Here is a 20,770-nt window from a genome sequence, read left to right as displayed (position 1 = left end):
CAATATGTCAAAGTAGCAAGAAGGTGCTTAAAATTTAGTGGGAATGTGAGTGACTTTTTTTTCTCTTTAGGAACTGAGGACTTCAATTCAGGGTTTTAATGCTGGATACAGGTCATATGATGTGTTACAAGCCTATATTAATTTGAGACTGTGTTTAATATACTTTGACTGTGTGTCTGGTAGAATTCCCTGGTAACACTAATAAAATTCTGTATTGTACAAGGAGACTAGGGGTTAATTTCCTGTGATTTGATCTTATTTCCTTGAAGAAGATGCTAATGGAACATGACTGGGTCATTTCACGACGTTGGGGGATTCATCCGCCCCAGAATTGGTTGGAGGCTGCACCATCCTGCTACCTAAGTTTTTATTCCTGCCACAAAAATTGCAGCAATGTCTTCTGGGAACTATTGTCTAGGGGACGTATGCATCAAGTTTCCCAGCAGAGTTGTTTTTCTGATGGCCGGTGGGGGGGGGGGGGGACATTGTTCTCCTGGGAGACAAGATATGTGCTCCCAGTGCATCTTGTTTCCCAGCAAAATTGCTGTGAGTTTGACAGTAGTGTTATTGAAATCTCAACAGAAGTCAGAGTGATAACTAGCCATTTTGCCACCTGGGACATATACTGCTATCCACCATGAACTGCCAGTGTGGTATAATGGATAGAGTGACGGACTAAGACTAGGAGAACAGGGTTCGAATCCCCACTTGGCCATGGAAACGCACTGGGGAAATGAAACTGGTAAAACCACTCCTTAATTATCTCACATGCCTTGAAAGCTTTATTAGGGTCACGATAAGTCGGTTCTAACTCGATAGCACACAATACACACACCACACCATGAGCTCTCTTTATGGGTCCTTTTGTGTAGAAATTGGGATATAAATATTTCAAATAAATAATAATAAAGGGAATAAAAGGAAGAGAAGAACGTGGAACTTCCCCAGAGAAAGAGAGAGAGAGAAAAGGAAAGTGACCAGTCTAGGTCTTGCTTCCCCCAAATTCATCAGTAGAGTCACACTTAGGTTTTGGTGCCCTTTATATCTTTCTGCTCAGTTGCTCCACCTCTGTTACAGCCCTGGCAGCACAGAACTGGGTGCGGGGGCCAGCGGAGGTACGGAAATAGCCAGAGAGCAGCATGCAGTTTTGTATCGTTGATCCTTGTAGTACACTGTATTATTTTAAAATAAGCATATATATCTTATGAAATCTTGAAGCTGTCTGATTGAGATTAGAAAAGGAAAGGTATAGCTGCTTTTAAATGCAAAGAGATTTCCTGCTAAATTTGGAGAGCAAACCACCACAATTAATTTTCTATTTTGTTAGAAACAAAAGGGGAAAGAGATTCTGCATTATTTTGGAGTACGTGGTGCTTATATTTAAGGGTCTCAAGTCCTGAGAGTTTTGGTTCTCTTATCAGTCTTGTCAATCTACTGGAGATTGGGGTGGGCGAATGTAAAGAAAGCCAGGGAATCTTATGCAAGAGATCCTGGGGCTCGGAGCTGTGCTGTATCCTTTTTTGAATGTAGTGGAAGGGCACTAAGCTTATGAACACTTGTTTCTTCTGGTAATTTTGAAAGAAAATCCTCAGCTCATTGAGAATTATGCATTGAGGACTGTGCATTGTCCTTTGAAAGAGAAGCAGAGAGATTGCAGTCTGATGCAGTGAATGGCGAAGGAGGGGCCAAAGGTTAAAAAACTCTCTTGGCCTGTTTTTTTTATCAAGCCTGTGACCAATAGTGCTACTGTTTAAAGCAGTAGTTTTCAAGCTTTCTATCTCTCAGTGTTCCTTTGAGAGAATTATGTACGGCCAAAGCCCACGATTCACTAAATGATGGAATTGGTCACACGAGAGGTTGGCAGCCCATGAGTTGGTGTTTGGCCTGCATATTTAAAAAAGAATTATATTCTCTAATTCTGCCATTGGTAGATTCAGTGATATTTTTATAGCAGTGGATCCCATAATTCAGCTGTCTTCACATTAAGTGAACTGGAGATGTCATGGGTGATACTGGCGGATTGTGGTGGAGGTGGTGCTATTAACATGGCCTCTGTTAGGAAAAAAATGCACTTGCCCTTTATTTTCAATAAATTTCTCTTTCCTGGAAAGAGGAGCAAGGACTATTTCAGTTCTCCTCTGAAATCTTCTATTTCTGAGATAGAGTAGGACTCCTCTGCATTCTGTCTCATTTCCCCTGGCAGTTTGCCATATTGACTTCCATTCTATTCCATCTTTTCTGGGCCCTCCCATGTTTTACATTCACTAGAAGACACTAAAATGTCCTGCCCTCAATCACTTTTGTAGTAAAAGCTGCAAGCCTTTTATCTTCCAACAACTACTAGGTCCTAACACATAACAGACCTTCTCTGTGACCTAGTGCAGCAAACTTTTTCTTGAAATAAACGATATAAATGAAAGAATCAGGCAGTAAATCTAATTGGAGCAAAGTTTTTAGAAAATAAAAAGAGTGTGAAACTAGTGGAGGATGTTCCTAAAAATGCAAGCTCTGGTAATTAAGATATCCCTAGCTTTTCTGTGTTAAAGCCATTACAAACCATCTGCAGATGGACCTCTTCTTTTATGCCACTGATTGAATCATTTCCGAGGATGGATATGCTTATACAGACTGTTGCTCCCCACATCCAATTTCGTGTTATACTGGTGGGACATAATTCATCTGACTTGATCATAACAAAGTTGTGGTTGTGGCCTTTAGAACATAGAAGATAAAAGAGGAAAACTACAAAAAAAAGGGTCTGGTTTAATGTTTTAACATTTCTGATTCTTTGTTTTTGCTAAACTCAGATATCTAAACTACCTCCATTTAAATAGAGTATTGTAAAACATTGTTAATAAATCAATACAGATCTAAAACATTTCTTACAAAGTATTTCCTGGGATTTGTGTGTGGTAGATACGTAGGGCATAGAAGAATCTGTCTTTCAAGATGGATTCTGGGACCAATGCTCACCATTGTCAACACCCATGTGCAGCTGCTCACAGCCAGTGTGCCTTATTTATATCATCTGTACAGCCTGTGGTGCTGGAGTGACAACCTCTCGGGACGTTTCAGCAAGAAAACAAGTTGCCTGGTCTGCTGCTTCTGAGTAGGTTTTAAGGATGCAAAGGACCTAGGCCAGGGAAGGGTTGTACATGAAGAGATCCAATGCTAAAAGGTATCCTGAATTTTTCCATTGAAATCTTTTATTTTTTTCAGGCTTTTGTCTTGCACTCTGTTGCTGGTTACTTAATCTAACTAGTTCAGAAAGATTCATGACATTAGCTCTTTCAGCAAAGTTGACATTTCACTAGGGGTTCATTTGAAAAGGGCGAAAGACATAGGTTTAAAAAATGGTCTTTTTTCCTTTGAGGAATAATAATTTCCAAGGCAATATTCACACATTATTTTTTCATTATAACTCTTTCTATACAGCAGGATCCCCATATCTGTGCGGGATCCATCCCATGATCTACCTTGAGTGTCTGAAACTGGTGATAGTGGCAAACCCCATATACAACACATGAAAAAAATGGGACAAAGACCACAAGACTTTTGTATAGTGAGCAGCAGTAAACTGCAGATAATTGAGACTGCAGATACAAGGATCCTACTGTATAGAATTTTCTATTCTTGTTTCCCTTTTGTAATATGATACAAATATTTTACTACAGTGGGGTCTTGACTTAAGAACGGCTTGAGTTAAGAACATTTTGACTTAAGAACCACTCTCATAGGAAAATATTGACTTGACTTACATACTTAGATTTGAGTTAAGAACTGAAAAAAAACCACGTGGGAGGCAGGGAAAGTGCAAAATTTGAACTTTCAGTTAACTGTTGGCCAGTGAAAAGGGTGCCTGTCTGCTTCCTCACTCCTCCCAGCGTTTAGAGAGTGGATTGGGAGACAGTCTTCGGACTGCCTGGTACTGTACTGCCTGGACTGTATTTTTCCTGCCTTCCCTGAACCTTTCTTGACCTAAGAAAAAAAGAAACAAAATATCGCCCTCTAGTGGTCGAAGGTGGAATAGCAGCTTCCCATTAGTTTCTATGGACGGAAAAGAGCAGATACGGATCAAATGGTTTTCAATGCATTCCTATGGGAAATGCAGATTTGACCTGAGAACGTTTTGACTTGAGAACCGCCTTCCAATACGGATTAAGTTCTCAAGTCAAGACCCCACTGTATTACTTTTAGAGTTACATTTCGATCTTATTTAACATTTTAAGCAACACGAATTTGTTCCTGAATATGCAACACCTCCTTTTCCACATCAGTATACTAGGATTCATCACTGGGTTGTATCTGAAGAAAAGAAACAAACACCATGGGTGGTAAGGTACCATCCTTGGTACCTTAAATAATCCCTATGTTAACTAGAGATGGTGGATTGATTCTCTTTGATTTGGGGTTGTCATTAGAAAATGTAAGTGATTAGCTCCATTCCATTCCCAAAGGAACTACAGTAACTCGGAATCGTCATGGGAAGTGTGATGGGCCATCCATTGTTGATTTGGACTCTCCAGGCCTTTCACTGCAGGCTCCTGTGCTCTGATCCCTCTCCTCTTTCTCCCAGATTATCTCACAGCAGTTATGGAGACCAGAAGGCTTTTCTGCAACAGGAGCACTTTAATTATCAGCTGTCATTCAAAACTTCAGGTGAATATTTTGAAAAGGAAAATGAAACAAAGCTTTTATATGAATCCTTGTGAGCTGAGTTGCTATGTTTGACTCCTTTTCTATTTGCAATTATGCTTTAACGTTTTTTTGGTATTGCACACATTTATTATCCTGGGTCAGAGCTTAAAAAACTTACATTTTTTTTTTGGACTATCACTTTTGGGTTCCTGCAGATAACCAGGCTGCTGGTCAAGTCAGCTGTGGGATTCTTAATTATTAATTTATTTCCAGTTCTGTACCATTCCAATAGAGTTGCCACTCTCTGGGCGGCTCGCAATGTACAGTAAAATTATACACTAAAACACTGTCTAATACATACAATAATGCAATAATTAAAACGTAGACTATGCTAGAGATGCCCTTGGGTTGTTATACTATTGCAGTTGCCGTAGTGTTTAAGGCAAGTGGATTTGGACCATATAATTTTGGTACTATCCTTTTGAACAGCATGAAGACTTCATTATCTAATGCAACTGATTGTTCTAACAGGTGCTTTGCTGTTTGGAGCTTATGGAGTAACATTGGCAATGCAATGTTTGAGCTGTGAGCTGATAGTTCATATATTTAAAGTAAAAGCAAACACTCCACCGTTAGACAGGCAGATTTCACAAAACAAAGGAAAGCTTCATTTGCTGTACTGGAGCACCAAACGTGATAAATAACATATGTGAGAAGAAGGGTAGTGGGTTGTCAGTTGGATAAGTGGTACATCTGCTGTGTTCAGACATGGAACATCTTATGTGGTTTTTTCCCCCCTCTGTTTCTTCTCATGCCGTCTCTCTTAAAATTTTTCTGACATAAAGCTTATGTACAATACCAAGAATATAAAGAAAATCATCACTTTAAAAACTCAGTGAGTCTGAAGAAATACAACTTTGTTTTAAAAAACGAATGATATAAGCTTGCTGGATCGCTCATTGAACAATGCGTCTGGCTGTGGAGCCAGAGGCCGGGAGTACAATTCCTCACTGTGCATTCCAGAAGAGCCATTCTGTGTGGCCTTGGGCAAGCTGAACAAGTCTTGCCTGTGCACCCCAGTTTATCTCATAGCCAAGTGTTGTTTGTATTTATAATTTTTTAATAATAAAATCTAATTTTGCAAACTGTCTTCCAATTTAGGATGTGTTGTGACTTCATGAATACTTAAGTAATTACATGAAAAATCACTTCACCTTATGACAATGTATGTGAATGTTCATTTATAAAATTTGAACATGGAGGAAAGTGTCATGTAGAAGTATAGTGTGTGCTTAATCATTCCAAGCTATTTATTTGTTTATAAATAAAAAAACTTATAATTTGTTTGGTCCAAAGCAAATTCCAGGGCTACTCACAGTAATAACAAATAAAAGCAAAAATGCTACTTTAAAATATTCTTATGATGATTTATTCCCTTCATAGCAATTCCTACCAGTGTTGTGCAGTATAAATTGTATTCATTTGCACATATATAATGTTGATGATGAGCAAATTATAGTGTCTCGTATATGCACATCCACCTGCTTTCTGACCGAGGTTCCACTGCTGTTTAGCTTGTTGCTGAACCTAGTGAAAGTGTTTAACTCTGTTCTTAATATAGTTTTATGTATTTCAAAATATATAGCTTTGAACTTTACAAGAATTACATTGTATTGATTTAAAGTAATATTTTCTGCACAGTGATTAATCTTTTTTTTTTTTTAAAAAAATACACATAGGTATAACAATATTGTCTACCCTCTTTTGAAGTTCTTGCCATACCTGCATGTGAAAATATTCCACTGTGTTTCAGGCCATTCCTTTTACTCACAATTCAAGTTGGCTGCATTTTCTCTTCATCTCCTGAAAATTAGCAAATCATATGACAATAAACAGAAATGCCTTCAGTGAAGAGAGAAGGGGAAACCGTTGTTTATCTGGTCAGGTGGTTTAGATTAGCAGTGGTGCTGGTCTGTATTATGTTACTTTAAATCATCGTGTCCCAACAGGACATAAATTATGAAGATTGTTACAGTATGTTTCATCCAATGTAAGATCAACAAATTGGAATAATTTTTTAAGGAAAATTACAGCATTTTGGCAGGACACTTGTTAGAGATTTTGATTTAATGTGAAGTTTTGTTCACATTATTTGTTAATATGTAAAACGTTGTTTGAATAACATACGAAGTGTAAACAGTTTAAATATCAAAGGCAAGAAATGCTTTTACAAGCTTACACAGAGTGGCAAACTACTTAAAATAGATCAGTGTTTGTGCTTTTGCTGTCAAAATATTTGATACAGAACTGGCTAGCTAGTTTCTTCACCAGCATTTAATTGTAAACAAGTTTGGATGCTATAGAGCAGCCTGTAATTCTAGTAAAAACGGGCTCATTCGCACTATATACTGTTAAAACTCTTGGCAGAGTACAAAACTGCAATACAGAGGGTGTAATATTAACACTGATGTCTGACCTTTGTTTGGACATAGAAACGATGAAGTCTGTATTTTATATGAATAAAATGAGAAGAGGCAAGTGGTGCTCTGATTCCTTGTATGACTCAAAATCAACATTATGTGGAGATGTGAATACAGTTTTATGAGGGTGCTGTACAATATGGAGCATCTTTATATTTTCAAAGTGAAATATTTTAAAATGTATGGATAAAGTGGATATTTTAAAATGCATGGATGCTCAGAAAATATTTCTCCATTGTGAAATGCTTCCTCTGTTTCTCTCTTTTGTGCTGCCAGTACACACATGTGATATGAAATCTTCACCCATGCATCAGCAATCCGTTCTCTGTACACCTGTAGACCAGTGTTTTTGAGGACCAAAATTTGAAACTAGAATAAGGTTTGGAAATGATCAATATATTGTAAAAAATCCATATTTGGGACCTCTGTTCCATGTGCAGTTTCTTAAGATGCTTGATTCACAATCAGAATGAAAGCTAGGTAAAGAAACAGGGTAGAAGTGCATGATATAATGAAATCTAATCAAGACCTCAGTTTGCAGGTCTGCTTTAAGCACCAGGAGATGACTATTCTCTTCATGCCCTGCTTGTGACTGAATGCCTTTCAAAATAAATCAGTAAAAACAAACATTTGTAACGGAAAACAATATCATGCAGTTTGCTCTGACACGTTGGCATCTAGCATCTGTTTCAACCCCTTTGCATAGAAGCATGCCCCTTCGGTTTGGGCTGAGCCTAATTCTAGCAACCTGTTTCAGATCTCTGTAGTTGACACTAAGACAAAAATGAATTAGTATGATGCTATCTGAACCCAAGTTAATGAAAGACAAATAGGGAGGTATTTAGTCTGCTCAGCACAACACAACTTTTATTTATTTAATCCCCTTTCCCACAAAACTAAACAAACAACCCAAACTCTGTGTACATAAATACTATGTACTGTATGTTTTTTTTCCAAACCTGAACAAGGATAATAGTATGCAGTTAGCTGTGTCCAGCAATGTGGTGTGTTACAGTAATGCTCGACAATATAAAAGCCAAGCTTTCAGATACTATATATTTGAAGTATGAGCTTATTTATTCTTTATGACATATGTAGCCCTTTACTTTAGTGCACCATCAGGCTATGATAATATAGCAGCAGACTCCATCATGAGCGAAGAGGTCAAGAGCGGTATTGCCCAGGTCAATACAGCCGTCCGTAGTTGCTCTCTGGAGTTTGCCAATGCCCTCTGGTTCGCCGGCCTGTCATTTTAGGTGCAAAATGTCACAACGATAATACGTTAGTCCAATATAACACAGTATATTGTTTGGATAAATCACTTGCTAAGTTTGATCAGCATTATAAACATGTTCTATTGGTCTAAAGAACTGGAAACATGTATTAGAACTATCGTTATAATTCTTGCTGAAGCCAAAGGAAGACATTTCTGTAGCTTAGGGCCAGAGTGCACTGGAATGTTGCCTTATATTCAGTTCACCATGATTTCAGTATGGGAACCTGGTGAATCAGGAATATGCTAACTGTGGAGTCTTAAGATCTAATGGACTATAAAAAGAGAAAGAGAAAACTCTTGAGAAAGCATTTGTACAGAAGAGTTCTCCAGCCTCTTCTGCTCACTTGGAAATGGCCTTTCCATGAGGCTTTCTCCTGGAAAAAGAGCATCTTTGGACCCAGAAAGGTCAATTTAAAAGCCTTGCAGCAGCTTTATTTATTATTAAAAGGCAAATTTAAACCTATCCATTGTTTGGAGTAGGAGAAAAGGGAAGACACCATACTAAATATGATCAAAGGCAGGTTGCATACAATGTTTCAGTCCTATACAGATATTGGATATTTTAAATACTATAGATATATTTTCTGACAGTCTCTGTCTTGATAAATGGCTTTCTTCCCAGTGTAATTCTGATTTGCACTGATTAAACCAGCTGGAAATCAGTCTGTTCTTACTGATGAAAGGTTTTCATCTCCTAAAATCTGCTTTACTGATACTGGTGCTCTAGATTCACTATGAGGAGGCAAGCGCTATTGAGATCCACCTACTCCATAGGAAGTTTTCTAGGCTTAGATTTTATACTCATTTATGTATTCATATTGTTTTTGAGTCCTAGCAAAATCCTCTAAGATGGTTGAGAGTCCCCAAGTGTTTCATTTCACTAGGACAAGGAGGGGACCTAGTCCTTTGACTGGGCTTCTTAATTCTTGATGCTACTTTTTCATTGAGTTGCTTTTAAATTGTTTGAAAATAACCATAAGGATGGTAAAATACGCTTATTGCAGTAAAGTTAGAATATTCTCAGTACTGATATGAAGGTCAAGGCCATGGTGGAATTTCTTCTAAATAAATACTTTTGTATATGGTGTTTAACTTGCAAGTAAACAAAACTCACCATAACTGATGTGACACTATTGACATATCATGTATGCTTGACCATGATCTTGGCTTGCAGACTGCTTAATAATATTCATTATTTTAAATTAAAGTTGAAGAAGTGCAGACTCTAACTCAAATTAAGATTGGTTGTGTTGCCGGAATCAGGTAATTACTTTAATTGATCACCAGATAGTTTCCTTGATCACCAATTACACCCAATTACTGATTATGTTTCAAAATGTGAAGAAATGTCCAAACTGATTATGTAATAATGTTTTCATATATAATCAGTCTTAAATAGCTTTTCCATCCATTGCCAATTGTATTTTATAAAAGGAAAGTTACAGGCCTACAGATACAAAAGGTGATCCATAAACAATAAAGTTCTAATTTCATTTAATTAGCAAGGGAAGTATTTAGAGGGCTTAATGGAGATTGCTCTGCTGAAATTACTTCAGCAGACCTGCTTCTCATTTTAATGGTACAAAATGCATGTAACATGGAGATTTCTGGATATGTTTAAAATGGATTGTACTTGCATTATATGTATTTTGCTTGCGTACCTGTGGAAACCTAGTAGGAACAGATAATATTTCACAAAGTATTATGCAAATCAACTGTTTTATAAGATATACAAATAATTATTTCTTTGTTTATATTAAAATTTTGTGAAATCATTTGAACATAGAGCGATTCCTCAAAGTTGTCATAGTAGATGAATCGAAACATAGTACTTCCTAGTTTAAATAAGATTTAAGCATGCTTAACTGTCTTTAGATTATGTCCAGTGCCCATAACATTGAGCTTCTGAAGGCAGATGGCTACTGAATATCATTCACCTCTTGGCTTGCTTTTTATGACCTTCTTGTAAGAAAGTAAGATGTCAGCACTATATGACACTGTTCTTATTGCTCTTTCTTCATACGTGTGCTTGGAAAGTATGGCATGGTACAAAACATCTTCAACCCTATGGCCAGAAGCTATGCAAGCAGATATACATGCCACAGTAAACAAACAGGAGGCTGTTCCATAGCTCTCTCCTTCTTAATAGCATTAGATATGAATTAATCATTGCTGCATTTAGGACCTGAACTAGTTAGATGTTCATCCAGATATAAAGAATATTACAAACTTCTTAAGTCAGGTCAGACTATTTGTCCAAAGTGTGGACTACTGGCAGAGGTTCTCTCCAGAGTCTTAAGACAGATTTGTTTCTTGTCAGCTTGTAGCTGATCATTTAGCCTGGGATGCTAAGGTTGGTCCACAGCTCTTCTATACCAAAAGTACTTGCTGTGTCATTAAGCTAGTGTCCCACCCCTAGTTAGGTATGATTAAGTCCTGATGAAACCAATGAAACCTGAATACATTTTACAAGACTTTTCCTTTGCAGTTTGCCTGAAAATTTCAACAGAGGAGGCTTTTCCAAGATTGAGATTTTTGTCCTCATAATCAGTATGATTTGTTATTGTTGAAGGAAATGGGCTGAGGGCTACCTTGAAAGTTATCCCCTAGAATTAAACAGTACTGGCGTCATAATCTGCCCCTTTTGTAGACTGACAGTTATTTAATTTTGTACTTTTAAGACCAAAGCAGGTGAAACACAAGCAGACAAGAAAAAAAATGTGGCAAAATGTCAGTGGGGAAATGAGCCTGGCAAGACTCTGGCCAAGATCCAGCACTGCATCCACTACTAGTACAAGGTGACATGCTCTGTTGTGATCCCTTCTCGCAACCTTTTGGGCCACTCCAAAGCCTGTTCTAACAGCAGCAAATCCGCGCATGCATGTGTACTCGTGGGAAGTAAGAGTTCCATGTCAACCAAGGCTGTAAAATGGTACACTTGAAGGGAAGGGAAATTAGCAAAGAGAACAGAGGAGAAGGGTGACTGACCATGGGTGAGGGAAGATAAAGAAGGGAAGTAGAAGGTTAATTGCTAATTTTATTCAACTGCTTTAAAACACCTTGCAGAGACTTTTCCTTGAAATATAAAAATATTTAAATAAAATAGAATGCCAGACAGACTGAGGGAGAGGACAGAGAGAAACCCTCCAGGCTGTTGGTGTGACTGTTCTACCTCAGAAGCCAGTCTGGCTTTTGGTCAGTGGTCCTCTGTGAGCCTGTGTAAGTTTGAGAGGAGAAAACAGAAAAAAAGGGGAAATGGTTGCTGCTGGTTGGGAAAGAGAGAAGTTCAAGGCATGAGAAGAGTGAAATGAGTCTGCCCCTTCTGAATGAAAAAAAATTGAGAAAGGTTTTTTGAAGCGCATCAGAAAAAGAGATGTGAGAGATTATTAATCAGAATAATGTTAACAGTCTGGGAGTGGAGAAAAAGAGGTAAGACACTGCAGTAAATGTAGAATCTGTGCGAATGACGAAGAAGCTGGTAGTCTGAGATAGGATACAAGTTAGGTGTGGAAAATACAGGGGGGAAGGGTGGAAAAGATGAGTAGTACCGGGAAACACAGGGAGAAGAGAAATTTTAGAAAGCTGCCTCCACATAGAATCTCTGGATCAGCCCATTCTTCCTGAATTAGGATGACTGAGTTATGATACTGCCAGTGTTTGGAAACCTGAGGAACGCTAAATTATGGACCTGCCTACTATGAGGAAATCGCTATGTCAAAGAATTTAGCATTTCCCAAAGAGCGGGTTAGGTATAAACATAAAATGATAGTGATTGCTGAATGATTGCGGCTAACTCCATCAGCCCTCATTTTGTGACTTGGTTTACCCCCCCCCCCCGCTCCTGCACTACCATGTTTTGTTTAGTGGCCTCATCATTTTCAGATGGTTCAGGGAGGCTTTAAGCATAACATGTTTGGGAACGGCTGCTCTAAAACATTAAATTAACATACTTTTTTTTTGCACATTTGTGTTGCAGAGTTATTAAACAGACGTATGAAGTTCTGGATAGTTTTTGCATAAATTAATGCTGAACACTAAACATAGGGCACTTGCACTTCTAGATCAATTTTACAGTGCTTTCAAACATATATTATTTTGTGGTAATGAAATGAAGGCTGTAGGCCTGTTCTTTTAGTTGACAGCAAATCTCATGTAACTCAGTAGGATGTAAATTCAAATAAAAGTGTTCAGGACAAGTTCAGGCCGTTAACCAAACAACAACTTCTAGATGGCCAAGATTCCCTGGTGTAGGAAAGCTCCTGATCTGATTGTTTTGACTGCTGACAGCTTGGTGACTTGTAAACAAAAAAAACTGTTGGAATAATTTGTTGTGATTGTAATGATTGCGTTAATCTGATGGACAAAGTAGTTTGTAAACTCATACTTCACTGAGCCTCCAGTGGGGGAGCGAAACAAAAATCCAGAACTATTACCTACCCGTTATACAATTTATCGGTTATATGTTTGTTTGAAATTACCATCGTATGGTTGAATATGTTTTTATGTAGACTATGTTGCACAAATACTTGCAGTACCTTTCAGTTAAGATACTGATTTAAGCGTATTTTACAAAAACGTATTTGATGTTCTGTACATTCATTTCTTTTAAAACAATTTTCAAACTACAGGCTTAGTCTTATGCTGAGATCAATAATTTTGGCTTCAGTATTGGAAATAATTTACAAAGTCTAGGACACATATATGGTGTATATGTAAATAAAATTTACATCTTTGTGCAAAACAGCTGGCGTAGGATAGCAGCTAAGAACTTTTGATTTGTTTCTGGAAATATCACATCAGCCATGAACTCAGTAGGTGGTCTTAGACAAGCAAGCATTTTCTTCCTTTCATACTGCAGTGGGAGGATGATAATACTAGACCACCTTTATAGGGCTTTATTAAGCATTGTTGAAATAACAAAGCAATCTGAATGTATAAAACACTCTTTATAAATACATGTATACTGTATAGTAGAAGTAACAGGAACTGCAGCAGCATCATTTCAGAATACCTTTGCTATTGGTCCAAGTATCAAAAATATTAACAACCAAGCCTCATTACTGTTTTTCATCATTACTTGTACATGAGCCCTTTTCTTGGGATTTTCTGCCTACTGTTTCTGCATGTTTTAATTGTCTTCTTCACACATTGTCCATACAGATTTTTTTGAGTTTAATATAAATTAACTCATTTTAAAAGCTATTTACATATGCTAAATATCTGAATATTTCTTGCTAACACAGGCTTTTGGTTTTATGACTCGGGTTGCGCTTCAGGCTGAAAAGATGAACCATCACCCTGAGTGGTTTAATGTGTACAATAAGGTAAAGATTCCAGTAATAATTTTGGTATTTCCATTACGGCTACTGTGACATGTTGGAGTAGTTGTGAAAAAGAGAAAAGAAAAAAGAAAAAGTCAGAGTGTGTGAAGATTAAGAGAGTTTAAGTCAGATTGAGTCAGTGAGAGTAGAGTCAGGGTGTGTAATAGAATGTGTGGTTTGGGAAATTTAGGAGTGATTAGCTACTGAAGATATTTATGAATCTCTGTAATCAATAAACTAAAGTTTATTTAAAATTACCTATATGTGGACCTGAATCTTTCTGAAGTAAATGGTGATTTAGAGATCACCTGGTGGCAGCAAGTGTAAAAGAGTGAGAGTGTTTGCCTTCATGTGCTCAGAGGCTTGAAGGTCAAGCAGAGGGGCACGAGGGTGGACGCCACAATTGGCTGCCCATGCATTTCCACATTGAATTCAAAGTTCTAATGCTTACCTATAAGGCCCTAAACGGTTTGGGACCTCTATACTTGGCGGAACGCCTGCTCCCACCAAGATCTACTCAGATCACCCGCACGAGTCAGGAGGTGAGGCTGAGGAGCCTGACGCCGAGGGAGGCCCGGAGGGAAAAGACTTGAAGCCGGGCCTTCTCGGCAGTGGCTCCTCACCTCTGGAACAATCTTTCTCCAGAGATTCGCGAGGCCCCTACGCTGGGTACTTTCAAATGCCAGCTGAAAATGTGGATGTACATCCAGGCCTTCCCTCCTGTCAACTACTGATTTCTTTCGCTTTGCTATTTATTATTTATTTATTCCTGCACTATTTGTTATTGTTGTATGCTAATGTTTTTATGTTTTTTAATTGTTTTAATCTTGTTGTAAGCCACCTACTGTAGAGTGGCCTTGATCGGCTAGATAGGTGGGATACAAATAAAATAAATAAAAAAATTTAAAAAATTCTGTAAGCCGCCCAGAGTGGTAGAATATACCAGATGGGCGGGATATAAATCGAACAAATAAATAAAATAAATAATAAATAAAACAAATGTGAGTTCAGGATCAAAGTGTGATGCATTGATTTTCACATTTTTGAGGTGCATTTCGTTAGCTCAGTGGTTTAGGCACCTGACTGCAGAGACAGAGGTTGGGAATTCAGTGACTGGCTGTGCCTCCTTGACAGGGGCCGGACTCGATGATCCGCAGGGTTCTCTTTCCAGCTGTGCAGTTCTGAGATTCTAAGAATGCACAAAGTGAGTTGCCTGCCATCCCGGTCTGTTTCTAAAAATGTTTTGAGAGAGACATTGCTTCCTATGGTGTACAGGAGTATTTCTTTTGTCCTATTGTCACCTTGGATAGAAGAGGTCTTTGAAGATTTTTTTAAACTATAGACACACACACCCCCGTGCCACAAGTGTTTTAATAGGGATCAAAGTAGCATGTCTGCTGACAGAGCTATGTCCGTCAGTGTCACCAGGAAGGGCACTGCCTTCTCTACCCCACAGGCACCTTCAAACTCTGTTCTGAGCAACTCAGAGAGAAGTTGGAGAGAGAGCTCTGTTGTACAAGCAGACTTCCACCCACACAATATTGAATTCAACTCTCTGCCTCTTACCTCTGCCTCTTTTTGAATGTGGAGAAAAAGAAGGCATCTGGCAATCTTGCTAGCAGGTATCTCACTTCTACTTTGGAATCAGCTGAATGTTTTTGAACCAGTTTTTAGCAGTTTTTATACATTTGGACTCAGAAGTGAGGAGCAGAAATATCTGAATGAGATTGTTAGTCTGTGTGGAAGCGGTGAAATCAAATCAGAGTCTCAATAATACAGACTAAGCATTTGAATAGTATGAGTACTTCCCACACACCCCATTCACTGTCTAAAATGTTCATCCGTGGATAAATGTTTACCATTCATCTTAAGGGTGACTTGTCTGGTTACATAAGACATAGCATTGTTTCTGATTGGCTGTGTCTCCATTGAAATGGAGATGAAGTTGTACTGGAAAACAAGACTACAAAGTAAATATATTTCTAGCTGTTCCTGGGATAGTTTTAGTATCTGACAATTAGACAAAGATCATCCAAACTTACAGGCTGTATTATTCTTCCCTGTCTCCATTTCGTCCCCTGTCTTTTTTTTTTTTTGCTGACCAGAATAAGTTAGCAAAGTAGCACATGACATTCCAGTGGGAAAATGTAAATAATTTCTTGGAGGCAACTGCAGGGTTCCAATAGAATGGCCAGATTGTTTGTTTTTCCCTTCAGAAGTGGCCTGCAAAGAAAAGCATTGCCAGGCATTGCCTTTTAGGATTTATGTTTTTGAGTTACACAACTTAGTATTTATATGTGTGTTACAGATGTATTTCCTTCTGAAACCAATATGTGCAACTAACTTTATTTTATTTTATTTTAATAAGAGTAATTTAATTGGACATCTTTATCTGGAGGCAACCCAAGAATTCCAGACCCAAAAGTGCTCTGTGTTTTGTGCTGCAGTATTGTTTGGTTAGTCTCCAAGTTCTCTCAAGGCTGTTCACCTGACAGCTGTGTTCTGGGATGCCTGTTATTTGAAAAAAGCAGTGCCATTCCAATTTACAATCAACAGTGTTTTTTTTTAATACGGTGCTTGTAAATATACGAATCAAAATGTATGTGAAAGAGGATTTCAGACTGAACGTGGATCTGGATGGTCTACATTGGAACATACTAGATAGTGAACTGTCATTTTTTTCTTTCTCTTTTGTTAACAGGTCCAGATCACTCTCATTTCCCATGACTGTGGTGGATTGACGAAGCGAGATGTCAAGTTGGCTCAGTTTATTGACAAAGCTTCTGCATGTGTTTAACTGGGTGCTGAAATAATCTCAAAGCAACATTGCCTTCAAATGTTTCCTTTTGAACTGTATGCACACATTTATTATTTCTTTTAAAGACAATTGCCTTCAAACTCTCTGATTTCAGGGGCTGAAATACTTATCTACCTATTAGGGAAATTCCTTGGGAAGACTAGATATGCTGCCTAAATAAGACTGGGATGTTCCAAATTCCCATCATCTATATCCTTTGGCACTGAAAATGTCTTCCTTTGCTTTACCTCTGCTCAGTTATGATCACTATTTCATCAGTAATTCCCAGAGAAAATAATCTCCCTTCACCAGTGACCTGGGCTTGAGAAGTAGGATCAAGCTCTACCCTCACCTGTCAGGGTTTGTGCTTGTGCTTTGAATCATATAGACCAAGGCTGGGCAACTTTTGCCATTCCAAGTGTTTTGGATCTCAGCTACCAGAAGCCTTTCCCAGTGCAGACAATGAAAAATAAATAGGGTGCTGTAGTCCAAAATATTTAGAGGTCAAAGGTTTTGCATCTTCTGTCTCTACCTTTTTGCTTATAAAGCCACATATGTTATGGACCTCTCAGAGCCTGTGTAGGGTTTGAGGTCTTGGCAGGATGCTCCTCTGTCAAGCCTTTATTTAGGTAGGCCTTGTGCATTTAAATGTTGAGGGAAAATGAGAGATTCGTCTAGTCAGATGTCAGACTTCATTATTTGCTTTTAATTGCTTTTAACATACAGGATAGGAATCCTGTATAAATATCTGTATCTGATGGGATTGGATTGCAGTCCATGGAAGTTCCTCCCATACAAGTCTTGGTAGTCTACAACAGTGGTTCCCAACCTTGGGTCCCAGATGTTCTTGGACTACAGCTCCCAGAAATCCTGGCCAGCACAGCTGGTAGTGAAGGCTTCTGGGAGTTTTAGTCTAAGAACATCTGGAGACCCAAAGTTGGGAACCACTGGTCCACCAAAAGACATATCATTATTGTTACTGCAACTGAAGAATGTGGCTGTCATCATCACAATAAAATGGGAAGTAGCATAATTCAGCACAACAGCAGCTCGTCATTCTCACTCCATCCTAAAATATGCTCCTGAGGGTTAGGGAAGCCACTGGAGGAGCGTGCACTGTGGCAAGAGATGAAATTGGTGAGTATTCCCTCCCCATGTGTAAACAAACATTCTTTCTATTCACGCAGAAGGCTCTTTGGATGGCAGCCATTATAGTTGAGCAGCTATCCTTAATTGTGTATATAAAAGCCACATTACATTCTTTGAAACCACAGTAGTTCATTAACATAAAGAAATTTTGGCACAATCCTGTTTAAAGTTAATTTCATTTAAATCATATTAATTTCAGATGTTTTAAGTTGTGCTGTGGGCTGGGATTTACTCCAAGCAGAATTTCCTGCTGTCTTGCTACCTCAGATCCAAGTCTGGCTATAACTAGGGAAGTGAAGGAGTCTTGGATCGAGGAACCTCACATCTCATTATAATTCTGCCACCAGCCTGTTTAGACAAAGTATATCACCACAGGCCACCCAAAGGCACAATCTAGAACAGGTTATGAAAAAACAGGAGCAGGTTAGGCAGCTTACCAAGCAAGAACCAGAAGATTAAAAACAGAATTATTTGTTCGGAATGATCACACACAAAATAAAAACAGAAATATATAATTATTGAAACAGAAGACTTGCACAGCATGAGGGGCATCTTAGGATATATATTTCTTTCACCTACAGACATGTATGTAGAGTAAGTAATTCGGGGTAATTCTTAAAAGACTGATCCTGAGGGTGGGGGGAAATTAAGAAGCTTCTTTTATTCCCCTGCACAGAAGGAAAGTATTTGTGAAACAATCTCATTTGCTGGGTGCCATATGTAATTGAACCTAACTAGATATGCCAGGAGTTAGATAAGATGTGCTATTGAAGAACATGCAGCACTACTTACAGGGAGACTCTCAGGGCCATGTCAAGAGGCTTGTGCTGAGTAGCTGTCATTGTGAAATTGGAGAGTTAAAGCAGACTCAGATTTAACAAGCAAGCAGAAAGATAAAGACTGCTGGGCCAGGTCTTAGGGGAGAAAGAATTATACATAGGCTGAAATCCTCTTGGTGGAGCCATGAGTGCAACTTGGGTGATGTTGTCAGCTGCTGCCATTTTGGGTCAATAAAAGACATCCTACTCCCGCAGCTCCGCTTCTCGGGATCCTATCCTGGGATGCCTTTAAGAGCCAGCCTAAAAAAGTTGTTTAACTTCTGCATCCTAAACTCTATTCTGCCACCTGTTGCTCTTATCATTTAATGAACATTAAATGTGGCCTTGGCTAGGAATGTGTGCTGCTATTGTACTCCTTTCCTTTTATTTGGTACTTGGAAAATTTCAAGTACCAAATAATCTTTTTCTTAGATAATACCTCTTAACCCTTTTAACATTCCAAAGGCAAGGCCCTAGAAGTGGAGAGATTGCCACTGTTTCTATTTTAATGATGAAATTTAGAACCAGGGATAAATTGAGGGTTGGGATAAATTGAGGGTTTCAAATGATCCTCAGTTTGACATTGCTGTGTTACTAGTCCCTGCTTTTCCAACACCACTCTCTTTGCTTGATGCAGAGAGGCGTCTTTGCCAGCAGCTATCCCAAGCCCCACAGAATGAAGAGGTATGCTCTCCTTAATAAGCCCTCTTATGTCTGAACTGGTTGGATTTTTTTCTTTGTTCCTTTTTAATAGTTTGAAGCATGGCAGGTGGAGATTGCTGACAGAGTCTATGATGTGTGGGAGAGTATATAATGTAAGATCTTACAAAAAATTACTTGAGGAATACAGAAGCCTTCTAAGGGGCCAGATGCTGTAGGAGCATATCATTGGAAGACATTCATAAAATGTGGAGTTCCCCACACCATAGAGGAGAAGGAGCTGAAAACAAAGAGGTTTTATGCTCTTGTCAAAAGGGTGTGCATTTATTGCTAACAGAAGAGGCAGTAAAGTGCCCTGGAAAAGCTAGTGTCTTCATTTGCTGTGAAATTTATTTTTCTGCAGCAGGAAATCCACAGAAATAGCTGCAAAACAGAAATTTGAAGCAGAGGAGATGTTAGAAAGTGGCAATAACACTGTGCCCAGCATTGTTATCAAATCAGCCCCAAAGGTTGTCCCATCAAACAGAAGCAAATATCAGCCTATAATTTCTTTCTCCTTCCCCTGGTAGGTGCTTCATGTGTTTCTGGGTAAAAACATAGCGGAGAAAAATAGCAAACTTTCTGGTAAGCAAACAAATAAGAAGCAGCAACGTCACATCAAGATATGAATAATGGAAAAGAAGCCAAAACATTTGCAAACGTGACCCCAAGATACGTAGCGTTTGCAGAGTCCTGTAATCTGCTTTCACTTTGGGCCACCTGCAGTGGGTCCAAGCTGCGTGAGGTGCACAAAACAAGTCTCAAGAGTTGTGAAATATATCTGCCGTTATCAACAGTAAACAATGCAATCTTATGCATGTTTAACTTAGAGATGGCAGAGGTAGCTGTGTATTTTCTTTTGAGTATGCAGTGATGGAAAGACCTCAGCTCGGTCACAAGCTGTGCAACAGGTGGACATGAGACCAAGTTGCCTCAACTGCAGCTTGCCATTGGTCCTAAGCTTGGAGATGTACACAGCAAAGAACATCTAGTAGCTGACCAGTGCTAGTAGGAAAAGACAAGATTAGACATTCCCACTGCTGCTCTGAGGAATGGAAACTGCAGTTGCCATGAAGAGACAAAACTCAGGTTCTTGTTTGTGGCCTCTGTGAATCACATTTAGGGTGATTTGTGCATGTGCAGTCTCCTTGGAATATTCTAGAGCTTCTGGATGAGTAAGCATAGCACGTTAGCATAGGCCCTGCCCTCCCTCCTATAAGTACCCTGGGGTCAAATCCCTCTCCTCAGTTCCCATCAACCACCACTACATCCGAAGGTGTGACAGAATAATATGTTCGGCTGCAGGGGACAGGGGATGGCAAGATGATTCTTCCCGCATGGCTGCTGAGTGGCCTTGTTGTTTAGTCGTGTCCGACTCTTTGTGACCCCATGGACCAGAGCACTCCAGGCCCTCCTGTCTTCCACTGCCTTCCAGAGTTTGGTCAAATTCATGTTGGTAGCTTCGATGACACTGTCCAGCCATCTCATCCTCTGTCGTCCCCTTCTCCTCTTGCCCTTACACTTTCCTTACATCAAGGTCTTTTCCAGGGAGTCTTCTCTTCTAATGAGATGGCCAAAGTACTGGAGCCTCA

At 38.9% G+C, this 20,770-nt stretch overlaps 1 protein-coding gene across 3 annotated transcripts in view; it reads left to right on the top strand.

Annotated features, from left to right (window-relative positions):
* Nucleotides 1-16,613, top strand: part of PCBD2 (pterin-4 alpha-carbinolamine dehydratase 2) — a 45,801-nt gene extending 29,188 nt beyond the window's left edge. For all 3 annotated transcript variants that reach the window (XM_072990134.2, XM_020794440.3, XM_072990135.2), the window contains 2 exons: nucleotides 13,638-13,718; nucleotides 16,417-16,613. In XM_072990134.2, the coding sequence (XP_072846235.2) occupies nucleotides 13,638-13,718; nucleotides 16,417-16,512 (177 nt within the window). In that variant the 3' untranslated portion in view covers nucleotides 16,513-16,613. The remainder of the gene's footprint in view (nucleotides 1-13,637; nucleotides 13,719-16,416) is intronic.
* Nucleotides 16,614-20,770: the final 4,157 nt, after the last annotated feature.

Source organism: Pogona vitticeps, chromosome 2, assembly GCF_051106095.1.
Source record: "Pogona vitticeps strain Pit_001003342236 chromosome 2, PviZW2.1, whole genome shotgun sequence".
Taxonomy (NCBI): domain Eukaryota; kingdom Metazoa; phylum Chordata; class Lepidosauria; order Squamata; family Agamidae; genus Pogona; species Pogona vitticeps.
Note: the sequence above shows the minus strand (reverse complement) of the source record. Positions and strands in the feature narration are given on the sequence as shown.